The sequence below is a fragment of the Tachysurus fulvidraco genome, chromosome 7 (genome assembly GCF_022655615.1).
Source record: "Tachysurus fulvidraco isolate hzauxx_2018 chromosome 7, HZAU_PFXX_2.0, whole genome shotgun sequence".
Lineage (NCBI taxonomy): Eukaryota > Metazoa > Chordata > Actinopteri > Siluriformes > Bagridae > Tachysurus > Tachysurus fulvidraco.
Window position 1 is genome coordinate 11,454,240 of NC_062524.1, and position 20,533 is coordinate 11,474,772.

Here is a 20,533-nt window from a genome sequence, read left to right on the forward strand (position 1 = left end):
ACATGGATTCTTAAAGTCGTGCAATTTTCTCAAACACTGCTTAAAATGTGTGAGTTTGCTCTCAAATCTTAGAGTTCATATGCAAATAAGTGGCCCAAACTGGATAATGAGCTCAGGATAATTACTGACATAATGATGTTTGCGCTTCAGTGGGTTGTCAGGAAAGGTTTGATTTCGGCAAAGCAAATATTCATCAATCAGAAATCTTAGGTAGGCTATCTGGCCATTTGAAATCGCGGGTGCACAACTGAGGTCCATGACTTCTCTAAGTTGCAAAACCAAATGCCAAACTTGGTTGTCACCTGGATTTTTTACTTTGTCTCTGATCAAAACGGGCAACAAGTTGGTTAATGTACAGTGCCAGATCAGAGGACACAGTACCTTCAAAAAGATTGTGGCCAAGACATAGAGGCAATCCTGGCTGACATACATGGAAGTATTTGAGCATATTAAATGCAGAGTCAAATGTAACACCTCCACTAGATGTAGACTGTCCTTCATTGCTCTAAACATGACCACTGTATGACTGCACTGTGCGTTTTGTGCTCTGGATAAGAGGATCTGCATGGAATGCTTCTCTGCTGATATCACAATATCTGCAGAAGTGTGAGCTCCTACTGAAGTTCTCCACAAAGCCTCCTATATTATGTGAGCCTAGGTTGTCGCCTGCAATGGCACAAAAAGTTCCCTTGTAAACCTTTCGATCAGACAGGGTAACACCATTGAGCTCAAGATCTTTAAGGTCATTGAAAGAGAGCCCATAACCAAGTCTTGACCAAAATACTTAAAATCATGTTCTTTACAGAGAAGAACAAGTTGCATTTTATCAGTGCTGGATCTGTTGTGTGGCATTAAATCTGCAAGAGTTAGACACACTGCAAGTATTTTACAGTATGTTTTTTCTTTCCAGATCCCTATGGGTTTACCACTTCAAATGCATCCTGATACAGGATCAAGCTCAGTGATGAGCTCTCCTTCTGGAAGAGCACATTCTCAGCCATATATTTGCCATCCCACACATGCTTAAGAATATCCATAGAACCAATACTGAAGTGTACTTGCTTATATTGTTCCTTCACTGATTGGCAATGGAATAGAGAATCAATTGTCTGTTTAATAGGAACATACTGGGAAAAACAGTTTTTTCCTGCCTCATTCTGACCTAGACAGGTCTGAACTGGCTCAACATAGTTGAAGCTGTTCTTGAAAACTGTTTTTCTTTTCTGATCAGTTTTCAGTGGCTGAGTGTTGCAGGTCCTAAAGAGATCCTCAGTTTTCATGACTTCAGTCACATTGTTTGTGTCTGCTTCAGAAATCCCAAGTGTAATCAACTTCTCTTTGAGTTTGAAAAGCAAATGTGACTGGCTTATATCATGTATTTCCTGAAAATCGTCTATAATTGTTTGGATGACAGAGGATGGAAGCAAACACTTTGCTTGCAATTTCATATAAAAAAAAAGGGCTAAATTTTTAAAGAACTGTGATTCATCAGTAATTTCTGGGTAAATATCTTGTTCACCACCTGCATTACTGGGAGGATCAATCTGCATATCAGACTGATCTTGTTCACTCTCATGGTAAACACCAGGATTCACAACGGACTCAGGCAATTTTTTCTCAGCACCATTTTTATGTTTCCTACTCAAGTGTGATGTGAATCTTTACTGATCTTGTTCACTCTCATTTTCCTCAGCACCATTTTTCCTACTCTTGTGTGATGTGAATGTGGATGAAACTGTAAAGCTCTTGCTACAGTGTTTGTAAGGACGCACAACTTTTTTCCTCAACAAAAATTTTCATCAACAAACATGCTGGCTTATTTTAGTGACACTGTATCAGTCTTCACGCAGAAATGTTTAACCTTAACCGAGTTGCAATGTTAAGATTGTGAAACAAAAGCCACAAATGATGCAAAACGGTTTGACAAAGCCTGTGTGCTCTAAAACAGTTGAGAAGTTGGCTGTGTGAGACGTGCACCGACAGATAAATAAACAAAATGCATTCACAAAGAGTCCAGAAAGACAATATTTTCACACCATATTGCAAAGCCTTGACGATTCAGCTGTCTTTAACCAAACTACAATTAGCTTAATTTTCTTGTTAACTGTTTGTAAAACACTTTTCATTAAAAATCGACACAAACTAAATAAAACCAAAACCATCTTGGTTAGCCAATGTTCAAATAATCCTATGGTTTGGCTGAAATAATCACCGGGCAGGATGTAGGCTAATTATTCCAGTATCCTAATGCTATTTTCCATGCTGCCGGTTAACATGTGTTGTTCCTCGGATGCAGAAGTTCGACTAACGTTACCAAAATTAAACAAAATACCACCCAAAAGTAATATTGTTTTGGCTATTCAAATCTAAGCCTCACTGTTAAGTGACATGTTCAAATCTCTAGCAAGACAAGCTCCTATCAGTTTGATATCAAGCATTCTTCGTCTTCTTCATTTATTAATAAGATTTAAATTACCGTTTAATTTGTCGATGCAAGACCTGATGGATGTTAATGAAGAACACTCTACGATATGCAGCACGTCATCTAAATTGTGCATCCTCTTCGGGAACCATCATTTGGATAGGAGATTTTCCAAAAGTCCCTCCAGTAAACTGTTTAACATGAAAACAGTATTTTAGTGTTGAAAATTGGCTGTAAATTAACAGCAATTGCTTACAGTGTAGCGATTGTGCTTCATGACTGTATTTGCAGACTTTGACATTTTATGATACATGTACATTAAGGAAAATATTTTGTTTTTCTACTGTGTTCTGCAGTTCTCTAATAAAAGGGTCTTTCATGCTATTCTGTATCACATGTAGTCACGCCATCTCCTCCTGTGCTCCCGTTGTGGACAATGTGACTGTAAGGCAGCTCTGATTATTATTAGGGCCCGAGCACCGATGGTGCGAAGCCCTATTGTTTTTGCTCGGGTTTATTATTATTATTATTATTATTATTATTATTATTATTATTATTATTTATTATTATTATTTTTTTTTTAGCACACATTGGCCAATTGGGGTCCCTTAACATGCGCGAAAACTCTTGAAATTTGGCACACACGTCAGAGTCGTACGACGCTAGGCTCGGGCAAAGGCTGGAATACGGGCGTGGCAGGGGGGCTCTGTAGCACCCGTAATGAAAAAACAAACATTTGTGCACAGATCGGGCAATTATGTACGCACATGTACGAGAGTTGGTAGGCATATAGATCTCATCGACTCGAACAACTTTCGCGCTCTAAACTATGAGTTCCGCCCGACAGGAAGTCGGCCATTTTGGATTATTTCATAATTGCATGCGGTGAACTTTTAAGTAGTCCTCCTAGGGAATTCATGCGATTGACACCAAACGTGGTAAACATGATGCCGAGACATTGCAGTTGCTAAATTCCGAAAGGATTTTTGATATCTCGAACGGTGCTGCCATGGCGAGGCAACGAAGTTATGGCGAATTCAGAGAAACAGGAAATATCTAATATCTAAAGCAAAAAATGTCTTATTGTGATGACACGCGGTGTGCATGTTCGGCCAAGGATTCCGATCGCATCGATGTGCCTATTATGAATCTCGGACATAGCGCCACCAACAGGTGCCAGGAAGTGTGTCAGTCACAAAAGTTGCATGTGGTGAACTTTTAAATACTTCTCCTAGGACATTCATGCGATTGACACCAAAACGAGACATTGCGCTTGCTAAATTGCGAAGGGATTTTTGATATCTCGAACGCTGCTGCCATGGCGACTAAGTTATAGCGCATTCAGAGAAACAGGAAGTGTCTTCTATCTAAGCCAAAAAATGTCTTATTGGGATGACACGTGGTGTGTATGTTCGGCCAAGGATTCCAATCGCATCGATGTGCTTATTGTGAGTCCCAGGTATAGCGCCACCAACAGGCCCCAGGAAGTGTGTCAGTTACAAAGGCGGATTTTTTCACAGTTGCATGCAATGAACACATGTCAGAATAGTCCTCCTAGAGGATTCATGCGATTGACATCAAACGTGGGGAAACATGATGCCGAGATATTGCACTTGCTAAATTCCGAAAGGATTTTTGATATCTCGAACGGTGCTGCCATGGCAAGGCGACTAAGTTATGACGAATTCAGAGAAACAGGTAGTGTCTAATATCTAAAGCAAAAAATGTCTTATTGTGATGACACGCGGTGTGTATGTTCGGCCAAGGATTCCGATCGCATCAATGTGCCTATTGTGAATCTCTGACATAGCGCCACCAACAGGAGCCAGGAAGTGTGTCAGTCACAAAGGTGGATTTTTTCACATTTGCATGCAATGAACTTGTAAATGCTCCTCCTAGAGGATTCATGCAATTGAGACCAGACTTGGCCACCTGACGCAGAGATATTAGAGATGCGAAATTGCGAACGGATTTTTGATATCTCAAACACCGTTGCCATGGCATCGTGTCAAAGTTTACTTTTATTTCAGGCATATTTAAGGCTTTTGGCATGCTTAGATTAACTTGAAATTTTACACATACATCACATTTGTCGACTGTTAAGTGTGGACAAAAAGGTCAGACAAAGGTGTGTCTCTTAAGTGGCTCACTAGCACCCCCGTTTGTCTAAAATGTGGGGTTTCATTTACCCACAGTCCCCAAATGGGTCACTAACAATGTCAAATACCCACTTGATGCACTTGCCCACCGTGCATTGTTTTCTGGAAGGCACCGTATAGCGATAAAAAAACGTGCGAGGGCCCGCCATCGCTGCTTGCAGCTAAATATATATATATATATATATATATATATATATATATATATATATATATATATATATATATATATATATATATATATTTATTTTTGCACACATTGATCAATTGGGGTCCCTTAACATGCTCAAAAACTCTTGAAATTTGGCACACATGTCAGAGTCGTATGACGCTAGGCTCGGGCAAAGGCTGGAATACAGGCGTGGCAGGGGGGCTCTGTAGCGCCCCCTGTAATGAAAAAACAAACATTTGTGCACGGATCGGGCAATTATGTACGCACATGTATGAGAGTTGGTACGCATATAGATCTCATCGACCCGAACAACTTTCGCGCTCTAAACTATAAGCTCCGCCCAACAGGAAGTTGGCCATTTTGGATTATCTCATAATTGCATGCGGTGAACTTTTAAATACTCCTCCTAGGACATTCATGCGATTGACACCAAAAGTGGTCAACATGATGCCGAGACATTGCACTTGCTAAATTTCGAAGGGATTTTTGATATCTCGAACAGTGCTGCCATGGCAAGGCAACTAAGTTATGGCAAATTCAAAGAAACAGAAAATGTCTAATATCTAAAGCAAGAAATGTCTTATTGTGATGACACGCAGCGTGTATGTTCGGCCAAGGATTCCGATCGCATCGATGTGCTTATTGTGAGTCCCGGGTATAGCGCCACCAACAGGCCCCAGGAAGTGTGTCAGTCACAAAGGTGGATTTTTTCACATTTGCATGCAATGAACTTTTAAATACTCCTCCTAGAGGATTCATGCGATTGCATCTAATGCGAAATCGCAAACAGATTTTTGATATCTCACACACTGTTGCCATGGCATCGTGTCAAAGTTTACTTTTAATTCAGGCATATTTAAGGCTTTAGATTAACTTGAAATTTGACACATACTTCACATTTGTCGGCTGTTAAGTGTGGACAAAAAGGTCAGAAAAAGGTGTGTCTCTTAAGTGGCTCAATAGCACCCCCGTTTGTCTAAAATGTGGGGTTTCATTTACCTACAGTCCCCAAATAGGTTAGTAACAACATAAAATAGTCCACTGATATTTACACACTTCATGCACTTGCCCACCATGCATTGTTTTCTGGGAGGCACTGTATAGTGATAAAAAAACGTGCGAGGGCCCGCCATCGCTGCTTGCAGCTATATTATTATTATAATTATTAATAATTCTTCTTCTTCTTCTTCTTCTTCTTCTTCTTCTTATTATTATTATTATTATTTTAATACATTTTGAATTACGTTTGGATTTTACTAGATGTACATAGTCTAAAACAATTGGCACAATTAACACTGTTGGATTTAATATTCATGATAATGTAGATATAACGTATGAAATGGAGTGAAAATTAAATGTCATTCATTCTTATAATCTGCGATGGGTTGGCACTCCGTCCAGGGTGTATCCTGCCTTGATGCCCGATGACACCTGAGATAGGCACAGGCTCCCCGTGACCCGAGAAGTTCGGACAAGCGGTAAAAAATGAATGAATGAATGAATGAATGAATGAATGAATGAATGAATGAATGAATAGTTCCTATAATCGTTCTTCTCACATTTATTTTCTACTATCTAACTTCAGTTCACGACCTCACCATCTGTGTCGCCAATTCCCTTTGTCTCCAGAAGGTGCGTACGCACGGCTCAAAGTTTGCTTAAAGGTGCGCACATTCTCCCGTCAAGTTTGTTTTTTATAGATCACAACGTTTGCGTGGGAACTGGCGTACGTACGTTTCCAGCCCCGTTTTGTGCGTACGCACGCTTTATATATGAGGCCCCAGGTGTAAAAACGCCCTATGTCTTTAAATCTGGCCCGGCTCCAGATATGAAATGAAAGTTGGGCGAAGTGATATTCCAGGTGGGCCAGTCAGATTATTGTTTTTTTTTTTTTTTTTTTTTTTTTTTTTTTTTTTTTTGGGGGGGGGGGGGGGTGTCTTTAATGCTTTAATCTCTCATGTCTATACGTAGTTTTAATACCATATATTTAAGACAATTGTTAGGGTTGTTTGTTATTGTTGCGTTTTCTTCATTTTTAATATTTTTTGTACATATTTTGGAACTATTTAGTAACTTTATATATATAAAAATGGTTAATATGTATATTTTTAAATTCTCTCTTTTTGCATTTTTTTGACCCCTTAACAGATCTTGTATCAATTAAGTAACTAACTTTAGATTTTATAAATGGGGCAATTCTTTTAAAATAACTATTTACATCAACTAAAATCAACTGTGGAGCCGGGCCTGCTTTAAATGTGTTTTAACACTTTGATTTTTAGTGGCTATAAAGTTTAAATAATTACTTACTTAATTAATTAATCAATCGATATAATTAAAACGAATTAATTCAGTAATATTTGATGTTAGTTCAACTTGATTATTTATGCTTTTTTAAAGTAAATTAGCTACATGACCTAGATTTTAATTTGAAACAACAAAAATTATTTGTTAATTCATGTGTGTTACTTATTTTTTTAAGTATTGACGTTGGATAAACTCACAAAATTGTGTATATTTAACAAATACTTTATTAGTTTTATGAATTAGAAATATATTTTCTCCAGGAGAATTATACAGACCTTTTTATAACAATTAAGAACGAAATGCAAAAGAACACATATACAAAATGAAGGATAATTTTTTTAGTAAACCCATAAATTAAGTGCATTATAAAACTTTCTTGCACAAAAGCGATGACCTGCAGACAGAGCAGTAATAGAGAGACAGTAGCGAATCATGTAGTTGTAGTTGAGCTCCACCATCAAAAACACATTTAATCTCGTGAGAAAGCACATGCAAAAACGGCACACATGGAGAGATCTTATATTTAAATAAAGACGGAAAAACTATAGAAATCCCCGTGTAAATGAACAGAACACATAGTCAGACAATCAGTGTTTACTGTGTTTAATCCTTTTCATACTGTGTCTAACATTCGCCAGAACATTAATACATTTTATCTTTTATTGAGGAGCTACAACATGGATTTTATTATGGATTGTCCATTTAATTTGCGGATCGATTTACTTTGAACCATGAGCGTAAATCCCGGGTGGGGACGGGGTGGGGACGGAGGGGACATGTCCCTCCCCATCCGAGGGTTGTCCCCCCCATCCGAAGATTGTCCCCCCAAAAATTATTTTAAAAATATCGCACTCTCTATTGTGAAAAATTTATTTATGTATGTATACTTAAATAATTGTGTAAGTAGAAAACAAAACAAACGCAAAAAATGCATTTAGAAACAGTTCCCCCTCCCTTTCCTCACAGTGGTTTGACCCACTGCCTGCTTTCCCAGTTCATCTCACCTACTCTGCATACAGGTGTGTGACTGCGGCTCAATTAATGTTGAACTCCATTAAGTAGGGTATTTTATTCACTTTAAATAAAGGTATTCTAGTTGATGCAGACTCATTCATAAATTAGTTTCGGCAAAATGCTGATTACCGATGTAATTTTCCATGAATCTGCTATATTAGCGATTAAAAAATTACTTATCTAGTTAACGTTAGCTTGTTTACAATAGCTTGTTACGCCAATAACTAATACGCCAAAGTCGTTTTGTTGTTTTTATAAATAGAGCAGTTACTGTAAATTGATTATTTAATAATTGATTTTGTTACAAAATAATACTTATTTTATATATATTTTTTCACAATAACAGTCATGTTTATATTTTATTGTATGTTGATGGCTTAACTGTAAACAAACAATGCAATAAAGTTTTGAAGAAAAATCTGCTTTTTCATTGAACCTGAGAAAAACTTTGAAAATAACCATAATGACAGTCTCCATGCTACAATAATAATGATAAAAGCAAAGTACAAGTAGACTGTATTATTTGTGTCACCCTTCAAAAATTGCTCATGAGAAATTTTATATTTATTGTCCCCCCTACTGTTAAATAAAATTTACGCCCATGCTTTGAACTGACTTGATGTTTGTGTTCCATTAATGTTTTATTTCCTATTTTTTTATTGGGCGCGGGGTGGTGGTGGTGGTGGTGTGTGTGTGTGTGTGTGTGTGTGTGTGTGTGTGTGTGTGTGTGTGTGTGTGTGTGTGTGTGTGTGTTGGGGGGGCTGTTAGATACGCGCGGGCACTTACTGAATTTTACTGAATTTCAGCAGAACGTTCTAGAATTAACGCGCCTCCACTTGTTTACTTTATAATTTAATCGCCCTGCGTGTGATTAACGGTTTCTAAATTAAATTGTTTAAACGCTTCTTATCATGATTGAAATCGAGGATCCTTCAGAAAAACACGAAAAATCAGGTATTTGTGTATGATATAATCAGAAATAATCCCATCGTGCAATTCATATCGACTTTTTATTTATTAATTAATTTATTTTCCACTCGGGACAGCTGTTGCTATTCTGGACAAACAAACAACTCTGGATCTAACTGATGGAAATTTTTTGACTTCTTAATCATTATTTTATTTCTTTATTTATTTGTTTGTTTGTTTGTTTAACAAATCATTTGTTAATGAAGATTTATAAATGTGTTAGATACCCACAATGCTAACTAGTTTACTTTTTTAAACAATTGTCTATATGGATAAACATCTACAGTTCAATAACACTCAGCTCCTATCTGTTGGTTACAAATCTTTTAGCTGGGATGGAGGTCAGTGAAATACTTCTCTCCGTCCGGATGAACCGCAGAAAATTTCCCAGCAAGTTGTGGCATTTGGTGAATGATCCCCAGATTTGCTCAATCTGCTGGGATGACAGTGGGGAAGGAATACTGATCTGTCAGGAAGCCTTCGAAGCTGAAGTGCTATCTACAGCTGACAAGCAGATGAACAAGTATTTCAAAACGACAGGTTTCATCAGTTTTGTTCGCCAGCTAAACCTGTATGGATTCAGAAAAGTGCACCCAGATTATGAGACCTTATTGAAGAAAGACGGCACCATACATCACTTTTGCAACCCACACTTCAAACGAACTAACCCAGAGCTTCTGGTCAACCTAAAGAGACTCACTCCTTCCTACAAGGCCAAGCTTGCAGCTGGGATAGAAGAGTCCAACCAGTCAAGACGTTTCGATTATCTGATGCTGAAGTCACCAGAGAACTCTACTGTAGTCGGTCAGTAGATAAACTATAATTTATACTTTCATTTATGCATTCATTCACCTATAGTATCTACTTTGCCCTGGTCAGTTTCAGATAAAAATAAAACTGGGTGCTCTGATTGGGTTATCAAGTAAGTAATTGAATGAAGGATTGGAATTTGTAGAAAAATGCATGTAGGAATGCAATCTAAGCATAGACCACAGATTTTTGGGCCCTGTGTGCATATTCATGCCTCTTGGACCCTTCCACCTTCCTTTCCAATTTCCTAATAAGACCAGGGGTCTCATTTATAAAGCATGCGTACGCACAAAACGGGGCTGGAAACGTGCGTACGCCAGTTTTCGCACAAAGGTTGTGATCTATAAAAAACAAACTTGACCGGAAAATGTGCGCACCTAAATTTGGGATCAAGTTCTGGATGGCCACGGATTTGGAGACCAAATATGTCTGCAATGCATCTCCTTACTTGGGAAAGTACCCCAGTCGCCCAGGGTCCAGCTTGTGCAGTGAAGCACAAGCGATTTGCTACTGCACTAGGCATTCCAATGTCCTCCTCTACCCACACAGTGCCGTCTTTTGTCGTCTGGCTCAAACAGGGCTTCCCAGTACCACGGTGCATCTTCTGTGGAGGCATGTTGGGTTCTTGTTCCGTCTCAAAATTCACTTTTGGTGTTGTAATTCATTGATGGCCAATGAAAATTAAATTACATCATTTTATTCTGTATGTATAACATGTCAAAAGCCATGGACCATAACTTCACTCAGCTTATGACATTTGTCTACAAACATACATTGGAGACTGAAGTGTTAGCAAGTTCCATTTTAATCATGTATTAGCAACTTTTCATTCTTTCCCAAGTAAGGGATGTCTCATACACACTTTTCTTCATGTCTCATACACACTCTTACTGTTCCAAACACACTCCTCATGTCTCATACACACTCCTTTGCTAGGCAAAGGCATATCAAACGTGTATCAAAAGGCATACTGAAATGCAATGCCCAATTTGTGTGTGTGTGTGTGTGTGTGTGTGTGTGTGTGTGTGTGTGTGTGTGTGTGTCTGTGGTGTGTGAGTGTGTGTTTTGGGTGAGTGTGTTAGTGGACATTTTATGTGTGCATTTTTGTGTCTGTATGTATGTTCATTGCGCTGAAGAGGGCAAAAGTGTGACCTATTGCCCCACTAAATGTGGCCGGGTCAAATTGACCCGGGAGGACAAGATTAATTTTACTTTCAAAGTTCATAATTTGGAACAATCCTGGTAAATTTCAGGCAAATATGTGGAAGGAAACCCAAGTTATGACACATTAAACTTTCCAGATGAGTCAAATAGACCCCAGGTCTGCACAAGGGTTATATAAATATGATATGTACTATGGCAATGACAAACCTTAGCACACAATTTTTCAATATAAATTAAACAGACTATTTTGTATAGATAGACTGTGAAGGTTTCCGTCACAGACAGAGGTTTGGTCTGCCTTGGATCTGAGCTACTCTGAGTGAACAAATGCAAATGAGCCAGGCCTCACAGGTGATTGGGGTGTTTGCACAACAAAAGCAGGGCTGAAGAACTGTGAAAATCTCAACGGGGGGAATCACACCTTGGGACCCGCACCAGAAAATAAAAAATCCAGTAAACCTAGTGTTAAGCAAACTTTGAGATGTGCGTACGCACATTCTGGAGACAAAGGGAATTGGCGACACAGATGGTGAGGTCGTGAACTGAAGTTAGATTGTAGAAAATTCATTTGAACGATTATAAGAATTAATGACATTTAATTTTCACTCCATTTCATACGTTATATACACATTATCATGAAGAATAAATCCAACAGTGTTATTTGTGCCAATTGTTTTAGGCTATATACATTTAGTAAAATCCAAACGTAATTCAAAATGTATTCAAAAATAATAATAATAATAATAATCAGCGCTAATTCGTCCAGGGTGTATCCTGCCTTGATGCCAAATGACGCCTGAGGATAGGCACAGGCTCCCCGTGACCCGAGTAGTTCGGATAAGCAGTAGAAGATGAATGAATGAATGAATAATCAGCGCTGCCTTACAGTTAGATTGTCCACAAGGGGAGGGCAGGAGGAGATGGCCTGACTACATGTGATACAGAATAGCATGAAATACACTTTTATTAGAGAACTGCGGAGCACAGTGTAAAAACTAAATATTTTCCATCCATTTTTTTTCCTACCGCTTATCCGGGGCCGGGTCGCGGGGGGCAGCAGTCTAAGCAGGGACACCCAGACTTCCCTCTCCCCAGACACTTCCTCCAGCTCTTCCGGGGGAATACCGAGGCGTTCCCAGGCCAGCCGAGAGACATAGTCCCTCAGCGTGTCCTAGGTCTTCCCCGGGGCCTCCTCCCGGTTGGACATGCCCGGAACACCTCCCCAGGGAGGCGTCCAGGAGGCATCCGAAACAGATGCCCGAGCCACCTCAGCTGACCCCTCTCAATGTGGAGGAGCAGTGGCTCTACTCTGAGCTCCTCCCAAGTGACTGAGCTCCTCACCCTATCTCTAAGGGTGCGCCCAGCCACCCTGCGGAGGAAACTCATTTCGGCCGCCTGTATCTGGGATCTTGTCCTTTCGGTCATGACCCAAAGCTCATGACCATAGGTGAGGGTAGGAACGTAGGTCGACTGGTAAATAGAGAGCTTCGCCTTGCAGCTCAGCTCTTTCTTCACTACAACAGATCGGACCGCATCACTGCAGAAGATCCGCCTGTCGATCTCCCGCTCCATCCTTCCCTCACTCGTGAACAGGACCCCAAGATACTTAAACTCCTCCACTTGAGGCAGGAGCTCTCCACCAACCTGAAGGGGGCAAACCACCCTTTTCCGGCTGAGAACCATGGCCTCGGACTTGGAGGTGCTGATTCTCATCACCCCGCCGCTTCACACTCGGCTGCAAACCGTCCCAGTGCATGCTGAAGTTCCTAATTTGAAGAATCCAACAGGACAACATCATCTGCAAAAAGCAAATCCTGTGGTCCCCAAACCGGAACTCCCTCCGGCCCCCGACTGCGCCTAGAAATCCTGTCCATATAAATAATGAACAGGACCGGTGACAAAGGGCAGCCCTGCCGGAGTCCAACATGCACCGGGAACAAGTTTGACTTACTGCCGGCAATGCGAAACAAACTCCTGCTCCGGTCATATAGGGACCGGACAGCCCTTAACAGAGGGCCCCGAACCCCATACTCCCAGAGCACCCCCCACAGGTCACCACGAGGGACACAGTCAAATGCCTTCTCCAGATCCACAAAACACATGTGGACTGGTTGGGCAAACTCCCATGAACCCTCCAGCAACCTGGTGAGGGTATAGAGATGGTCCAGTGTTCCATGACCAGGACGAAACACGCATTGTTCCTCCTGAATCCAAGGTTCGACTATCGGCCGAATTCTACTCTCCAGTACCCTGGCATAGACTTTTCCGGGGAGGCTGAGGAGTGTGATCCCTCTGTAGTTGGAAAACACCCTCCGGTCCCCCTTCTTAAACAGAGGGACCACCACCCCAGTCTGCCAGTCCAGAGGCACTGTCCCCAACCGCCACACAATGTTGCAGAGGCGTGTCAACCAAGACAGCCCCACAACATCCAGAGACTTAAGGTACTCAGGCCGGATCTCATTCACCCCCGGAATTTCTTCGAGGCCAACCGATTGTCCTTCTCCATGGCCTCACCGAACTCCTCCCAGACCCGAGTTTTTGCCTCTTCAACCACCCGGGCTAAAGCTCGCTTGGCCCTCCGGTAACTATCAGCTGCCTCCGGAGTCCCCCGAGCCAAACAGGCTTGATAGGACTCCTTCTTCAGCTTGACGGCATCCCTTATTTCCGGGGTCCACCACCGGGTTCGGGGATTGCCGCCACAACAGCCACTGGAGACCTTACGGCCACAGCTCCGTGCGGCTGCATCGACAATGGAGGTGGAGAACATGGTCCACTCGGACTCAATGTCTCCAACCTCCCTCGGGATCTGGTTGAAGCTTTGCCGGAGGTGAGAGTTGAAGATCTCTCTGACAGGAGACTCTGCCAAACGTTCCCAGCGGACCCTCACACTACGTTTGGGTCTGCCAAGTCTGTCCAGTTGACAGCTCCGCCCCTCTCTTTACCCGAGTGTCCAAGACATACGGCCGGAGGTCAGATGAAACAACCACAAAGTCGATCATCGACTTCCGACCTAGGGTGTCCTGGTTCCATGTGTACTGATGGACACCCTTATGCTTGAACATGGTGTTCGTTATGGACAAACTGTGACTGGCACAGAAGTCTAATAACAGAACACCACTCGGGTTCAGTTCGGGGGGGCCGTTCCTCCCAATCATGCCCCTCCAGGTGTCACTGTCGCTGCCCACGTGAGCGTTGAAGTCCCCCAGTAGAACGACGGAGTCCCCAGTCGGGGCACTTTCTAGCACCCCTCCCAGAGATGCCAAGAAGGTCGGGTACTCTACACTGCCATTTGGCCCATAAGCACAAATAACAGTGAGAGACCTCTCCCCGACCAGACGGCGCAGGGAAACAACCCTCTCGTTCACCGGGGTGAACTCCAACACATGGCTGCTGAGCTGGGGGGCTATGAGCAAGCCCACACCAGCCCGCCGCCTCTCACCGCGGGCAACTCCAGAGTAGTAGAGAGTCCAGCCTCTCTCAAAGAGTTGGGTTCCAGAGCCCAAGCTGTGCGTGGAGGCGAGCCCAACTATCTCTAGTCGGTATCTCTCAACCTCCCGCACCAGCTCAGGCTCCTTCCCCCCCCCAGTGAGGTGACATTCCATGTCCCTAGAGTCAGATTCCGTGTCCGGAGATTGGGTCGCCGAGGCTCCCGCCTTCGACTGCCACCCAATCCACATTGCACCAGCCCCTTACGGTTTCTCCTGCAGGTGGTGGGCCCACAGGAGATTGGCCCCACGTCGCTTCTTCGAGCTGAAGGGGTAAGACCCGGCCACCAGGCCTGGCTCCAGGGTGGGGCCCCGGTTGCGCCATACTGGGCGACGTCACGGACCTTGTTTTAATTTTCCTCATAAGGGTTTTTGAACCGCTCTTTGTCTGGCCTGTCACCTAGGACCTGTTTGCTTTGGGAGACCCTCCCAGGGGCAGAAAGCCCCAGACAACATAGCTCCTAGGATCATTCAGGCACGCAAACCCCTCCACCACAATAAGGTGGCGGTTCAAGGAGGGGTAAATATTTATATAAAAATATATATATATAAAAAATATTTTCCTTAATGTACATATATCATAAAATGTCAGAGTCTTCAAATACAGTTGTGAAGCACAATCGCTACTCATCATCGGTCCTAACTACGGTGTTCATTACAAAACCGTCATGAAGAAGCATGTGTTCACTATAACATTTTTGTCTTACATTTTCGCCCACAAATTAATTCTGTGATTTTGTCAAGGTGTTAACGCTCAGTCTAATTGCTAGAAACATATAAATCCTCCGGTGACCCGGGTATGTAATGCTTCATGATGGCACTGCTGGCACTGTTGAAGGATTACGCCAATGGCAGAATAAGGAGAGAACGAGTTTTCAAGGGCAATGATGATCACTGGCTAATAAGTCGATTTAGATTCCCTAGAGCTGTGCTCTTAGATCTATGTGTTGAATTGGGTCCAGTATTAGAGAGGGCAACACGCCGGAACCATGCCATCCCAGTCTATATACAAGTCCTCACCACTCTGGGGTTCTTGGCAACCGGTTGTTTCCAGCAGGAATTGGCAGACAGGTAAATTATTTATATATAAAAAACTATAAGTAATCCTCAGCTTTGTGTCTAAGACCTTTTTGTATATGAAATAATTCTATTGTCATCTCACCCTATATGTCTGGTATATCACAGCCATCCCTGAGTGCCATAATATCTGTCGTTTTGAATGCTATACTTAATATGGGTAGTCGATACATCATGTTCCCCTACACTGTGCGATAACAGGCCGAAATTAAAATGCAATTTGCAGCAATGTCTGGTATCCCAAATGTAATTGGCACAATTGACTGCACTCATGTTTCTATAAGGGCACCATTTGAAAATGAATTTGCTTATGTTAATAGAAGGAGGGAGGGAGTCCGGTTTGGGGACCACAGGATTTCGTCTCTGCTTTTTGCAGATAATATTGTCCTGTTGGATTCTTCAAATCAGGACCTTCAGCATGCACTGGGACAGTTTGCAGCCGAGTGTGAAGCGGCGGGGATGAGAATCAGCACCTCCAAGTCCGAGGCCATGGTTCTCAGCCGGAAAAGGGTGGTTTGCCCCCTTCAGGTTGGTGGAGAGTTCCTGCCTCAAGTGGAGGAGTTTAAGTATCTTGGTCCTGTTCACGAGTGAGGGAAGGATGGAGTGGGAGATCGACAGGCGGATCGGTGTATCTTCTGCAGTGATGCGGTCGATATACCGATCTGTTGTGGTGAAGAAAGAGCTGAGCCACAAGGCGAAGCTCTCTATTTACCAGTCGATCTACGTTCCTACCCTCACCTATGGTCATGAGCTTTGGGTCATGACCGAAAGGACAAGATCCCAGATACTGGCGGCCGAAATGAGTTTCCTCCGCAGGGTGGCTGGGCGCACCCTTAGAGATAGGGTGAAAAGCTCAGTCACTCGGGAGGAGCTCAGAGTAGAGCCGCTGCTCCTCCACATTGAGAGGGGTCAGCTGAGGTGGCTCGGGCATCTGTTTCAGATGCCTCCTGGACGCCTCCCTGAGGAGGTGTTCCGGGCATGTCCAACCGGGAGGAGGCCCCGGGGAAGACCTAGGACATGCTGAGGGACTATGTCTCTCGGCTGGCCTGGGAACGCCTCGGTATTCCCCCGGAAGAGCTGGAGGAAGTGTCTGGGGAGAGGGAAGTCTGCGTGTCCCTGCTTAGACTGCTGCCCCCGCGACCCGGCACCGGATAAGCGGTAGAAAATGGATGGATGGATGGATGGATATTAATAGAAAGCAAATCATATGTGACTCCAACATGACCCTCACAAACATTGTGGCACGCTGGCCTGGTTCAACACATGATTCCTTTATCTTGACACATAACAGTGTAGGGAACAGACTAAATGCAGGCGCAGTACGTGATGGCTGGCTTCTTGGTGAATTTAACGATATTAAAACGTAGAAAATGTAACAATTTTGTTTTTAATGTAATTATAACAATGTTGCTTTTAATATAAAAAAGCGGCTACCCCTGAGACGCTGGCTCCTCACCCCATTTTTAAACCCGCAGAGCGCAGAGGAAACTCATTATAATGAGGTCCACTCTCGTGCCCGCACAGTGATTTGCATTGACTATTTATGGTTAAAAATGGGCGTGTACAGGGCGGGATTTGAGGCTGGTTTACGTACGTAGGGATCCTACGCACAGTTTTATAAATGAGACCCCTGGTCCTTTAAAACGAATTTGTAAGAATGTGTAGGAATTTGTAGAGAATACAGACAAAGAGAAAAAGTGCCAGCTAGCTAACTTTCTTGCCTTTTCTTTCATTAATGTACAGTATGATTTGTCTCTATCTGTTCAGGCACAGATTTAGTTGAGCATCAGGGAACTCCTCACCTGTACTCTCAGCAGGTAAAGGGGTTCGAAACAACACCCCAAACCTCACAGGCACTTGTAACAGGTCATGATGATACAAGCTCAGAGTCCTGTGACCTCCAGATGGATTTTCCAGGTGCACCTCCATCTAGCCCAATGCAACAGGGCTCACACTATGCAGTGCCTGATGGGAATTTAGGTGCCTTCATACCTAATTACCTGCAATGCAGATTTTACAAAGCAGGAGGTGAATAGTTAAAAGTGTAATAGTTTATTTACCCTAAGCCTTCTATGCAGTCCAGTTGCATGCTGCTGTAGCAAATACAATATTATCGGGCATTAGTATGATGCATGCTTGCATGCAATTTGGGATGTAGCCCAGTCCATTGTTTCACAATTTTCGTGTTGACAGATAATAGGTAACATATATCTTTTCCCAAATAAAGAATATAAATTAAGATGAAATATATCATAATATCAGTCAGTATAATTCTATTATACATTGTACATAAATTGTGCTTCCCTGATCTGTCTAGCCTTTAATAATACAGTAAATGTAGTATAAAGCACAAAGAATGTAAAAATATTACAGTAACATCAAATAAATATTATAAATATTAACATTTTCAGAACATGGATTTCCTTTATGCAGGCACTATAACCAGCAAGTCCCACAATGCCTTGCATAAACTACTTGTTAACAAACTTCAAGTGATTACTGCACTTGGCAGTACATTTGGGTTGTTTGAAATCCTTCTGGTTGTTCCTGTAGAACATTTCATTTGTATTTGTTATTTGTGTTGCTTTATGCACATGATTTCTGTGGATTTAATGAACCCTTAAATCGGCCAACCAGTATATGAGTCAGGCTTTACATTATTTCCGTGTCCATTATATGTTTATAATCTGAATCAGAATACTTTATTAATCCCCAGGGGCTAATTGGGTAACACAGTTATTTTAACACCTGATATTTCACCTTGCCATTTAGTCACGTAGATGGACACTAAGAGCTGCATTGAATTGAAATATAGTTCCAGAATAATGTATTAGTGAAATGTTGGTAACATGTTACCGAACAGCAAGCCTTTTGTCAGCCTTCATTGTTTTGTGTTTCTTTTGTTTTAGAATATACATGCTGTATTCCGGGCTCCTTGGATTCAAACACGTCATGCTCCCAACAGGAAATTGACTCCTTTGCTCATTGTGGCTATTTTCCTGTGAGAGCTAAGAATCTTTTTAAGTTTACATTCTAATCAAAAGGAATTGTCAGTGCAATTATTTTAGCCTGTGTAGCTACAATAAGGTTTGTTAGAAATTTTAATGTTAAACCTTAATGTGTGCTGTAACACAGTATATTACTACTTTTTGTCCAGGATGACTCATTTAGCCACCTCCTGTACACTGGCCAGGATCCAAACTGGCAAGCAGGTGTTGCTCCAGATCCCAAGAAGAGTCACATGAACTTGGGCACTGTATTCAACGTGGACGATGATGCGCAGGTCAGATTTGGCAGAACATTGCAGGTCAGATGAGATGTAAATATAAAACCTTAATGTGTGTTGTAACAGAATTTTATTACTTATTGTCCAGGACTCCTTAGTTAGCTATCTCCATTGCACTAATCAGGATCAAAACTGGCAAGCAGGTGATGCTCCAGATCCCAGGAAGAGTCACACAAACCTGGGCACTGTATTCAGCGTGGATGATGAAGCGCAGGTCAGATTAAGCAAAATGTTACAGGTCAGATGAGATGTAAAAATAAAACCTTAATGTGTGCTGTAACACAGAATTTTATTACTTATTGTCCAGGACTCCTTAGTCAGCTATCTCCATTGCACTGATCAGGATCAAAACTGGCAAGCAGGTGATGCTCCAGATCCCAGGAAGAGTCATCTGCACCTAGACACTGTATTCAACATGGACGATGAAGTGCAGGTCAGATTAATCAGAAGGTTGCAGGTCAGATGAGATGAAAAATAAAACCTTAATGCGTGCCGTAACACAGAATCTTACCACGTATTGTCCAGGACTTCTTAGTTGGCTATCTCCATTGCACTGATCAGGATCCAAACTGGCAATCAGCTGAGGGTTCAGATCCCAGGAACAGTCACATGTACCTGGGCACTGTAATCAAAACTGATGATGAAATGCAGGTCAGATTAAACAGAAACTATTATTATAATACAGTTAAGTCAGATTAGATGATCCCCTATCTAGAACACCCACCCTTCATTTTTAAATGGGCAATTCAAGGGCATATTTCATCCAAACACTAACACGTGTGCTCCTAAAATGCACTGATAAGTGTAGTGAGGCACCTTGGTATAATTATAATTTTATTTTGACTTCAAGTGAAACTGATTTTTTTTTTCTTTTTACAAAAGTGCAAAGTAATGAAAAACACTTAAAGCATAACCTTACCATAAATTGTTTGCAATGTAAATTGCTTTTTATCGGTAAAGTGGTTTTAATCTACTGTATACTATTTACTAAGCAACCTCTAGGATTAATCCTATTCTTTGCACCTGCTTTAACATGAACAAAGCATGATTGAAGACATTTACAAATCTGTTGACGTTTTTAGTCACTGCTTGCCTCTTTAAATACATACATACTGTATGGGCTGTACTCAGCCTGAATATCACAGAAATGTTTTTATTAAATCTTTTTAAAATATGGTCTAAGTAGTGCAAGTAGAGATTGCTTGCATTGGACATGATCAAGACGACAACGTCTCTGTAAGTGGAACCCAAATGTCATAGTGTGACCATCATGATACCAAAACAAACAGCTGTTTATGAGGTGATAGGTTTGAGGTTATGTTATGTGATGCAAAACATTAGCGTGTGCAAATGTGTGTGCGTGTGTGTGTGTGTGTGTGTGTGTGTGTGTGTGTGTGTGTGTGTGTGTGTGTGTGTGTGTGTTTTCAGGTTGCTGCTTTTATCACTCTGCCTACCAATGAGAAGTCACGTGGGAACACAGATAATTATTAAAGCCATCTTTAGTATTTCCTGAATAATTTCTTTAATAAAAAGATGTATTGTATAGGCATTTATTTATATCGTAGAGCCATTTATTATATTAAATGCAATGCAATATTTGTAAGGATTTAACTACTGATATTTAAGTATAACTATTTAAGAAAAATATTGTATGTATTGATAATTCTTTTT

General features: G+C 41.7%; 1 protein-coding gene across 5 annotated transcripts; it reads left to right on the forward strand.

Moving 5' to 3' along the window:
- The first annotated feature begins 8,867 nt into the window (after positions 1-8,867).
- On the forward strand, positions 8,868-20,415 carry LOC113641281 (heat shock factor protein 5-like). 5 transcript variants are annotated; one of them, XM_027143890.2, is made up of 9 exons: positions 8,868-9,025; positions 9,371-9,844; positions 17,344-17,604; positions 18,486-18,577; positions 18,734-18,883; positions 18,987-19,076; positions 19,170-19,295; positions 19,388-19,513; positions 20,291-20,415. In XM_027143890.2, the coding sequence occupies exons 1-9, from the start codon at positions 8,983-8,985 to the stop codon at positions 20,351-20,353; spliced, it is 1,425 nt and encodes a 474-aa protein (XP_026999691.2). In that variant the 5' UTR covers positions 8,868-8,982; the 3' UTR covers positions 20,354-20,415. The 5 variants fall into 5 exon arrangements, with proteins under 5 accessions (XP_026999691.2, XP_026999690.2, XP_026999692.2 ...); XM_027143889.2 differs by having other exon boundaries at positions 18,734-18,859; positions 18,951-19,076; XM_027143891.2 differs by having other exon boundaries at positions 18,734-18,859.
- The last annotated feature ends 118 nt before the right edge of the window (positions 20,416-20,533 follow it).

Bases quoted from the DNA above. Each gene is read 5' to 3' on its own strand.
- LOC113641281 (XM_027143889.2), top strand. From the start codon at position 8,983: ATGATTGAAATCGAGGATCCTTCAGAAAAACACGAAAAATCAG. The intron at 9,026-9,370 runs GTATTTGTGTAT...CAAATCTTTTAG, and splicing joins AGAAAAACACGAAAAATCAG to CTGGGATGGAGGTCAGTGAA. The intron at 19,077-19,169 runs GTCAGATTAAGC...CTTATTGTCCAG, and splicing joins GCGTGGATGATGAAGCGCAG to GACTCCTTAGTCAGCTATCT.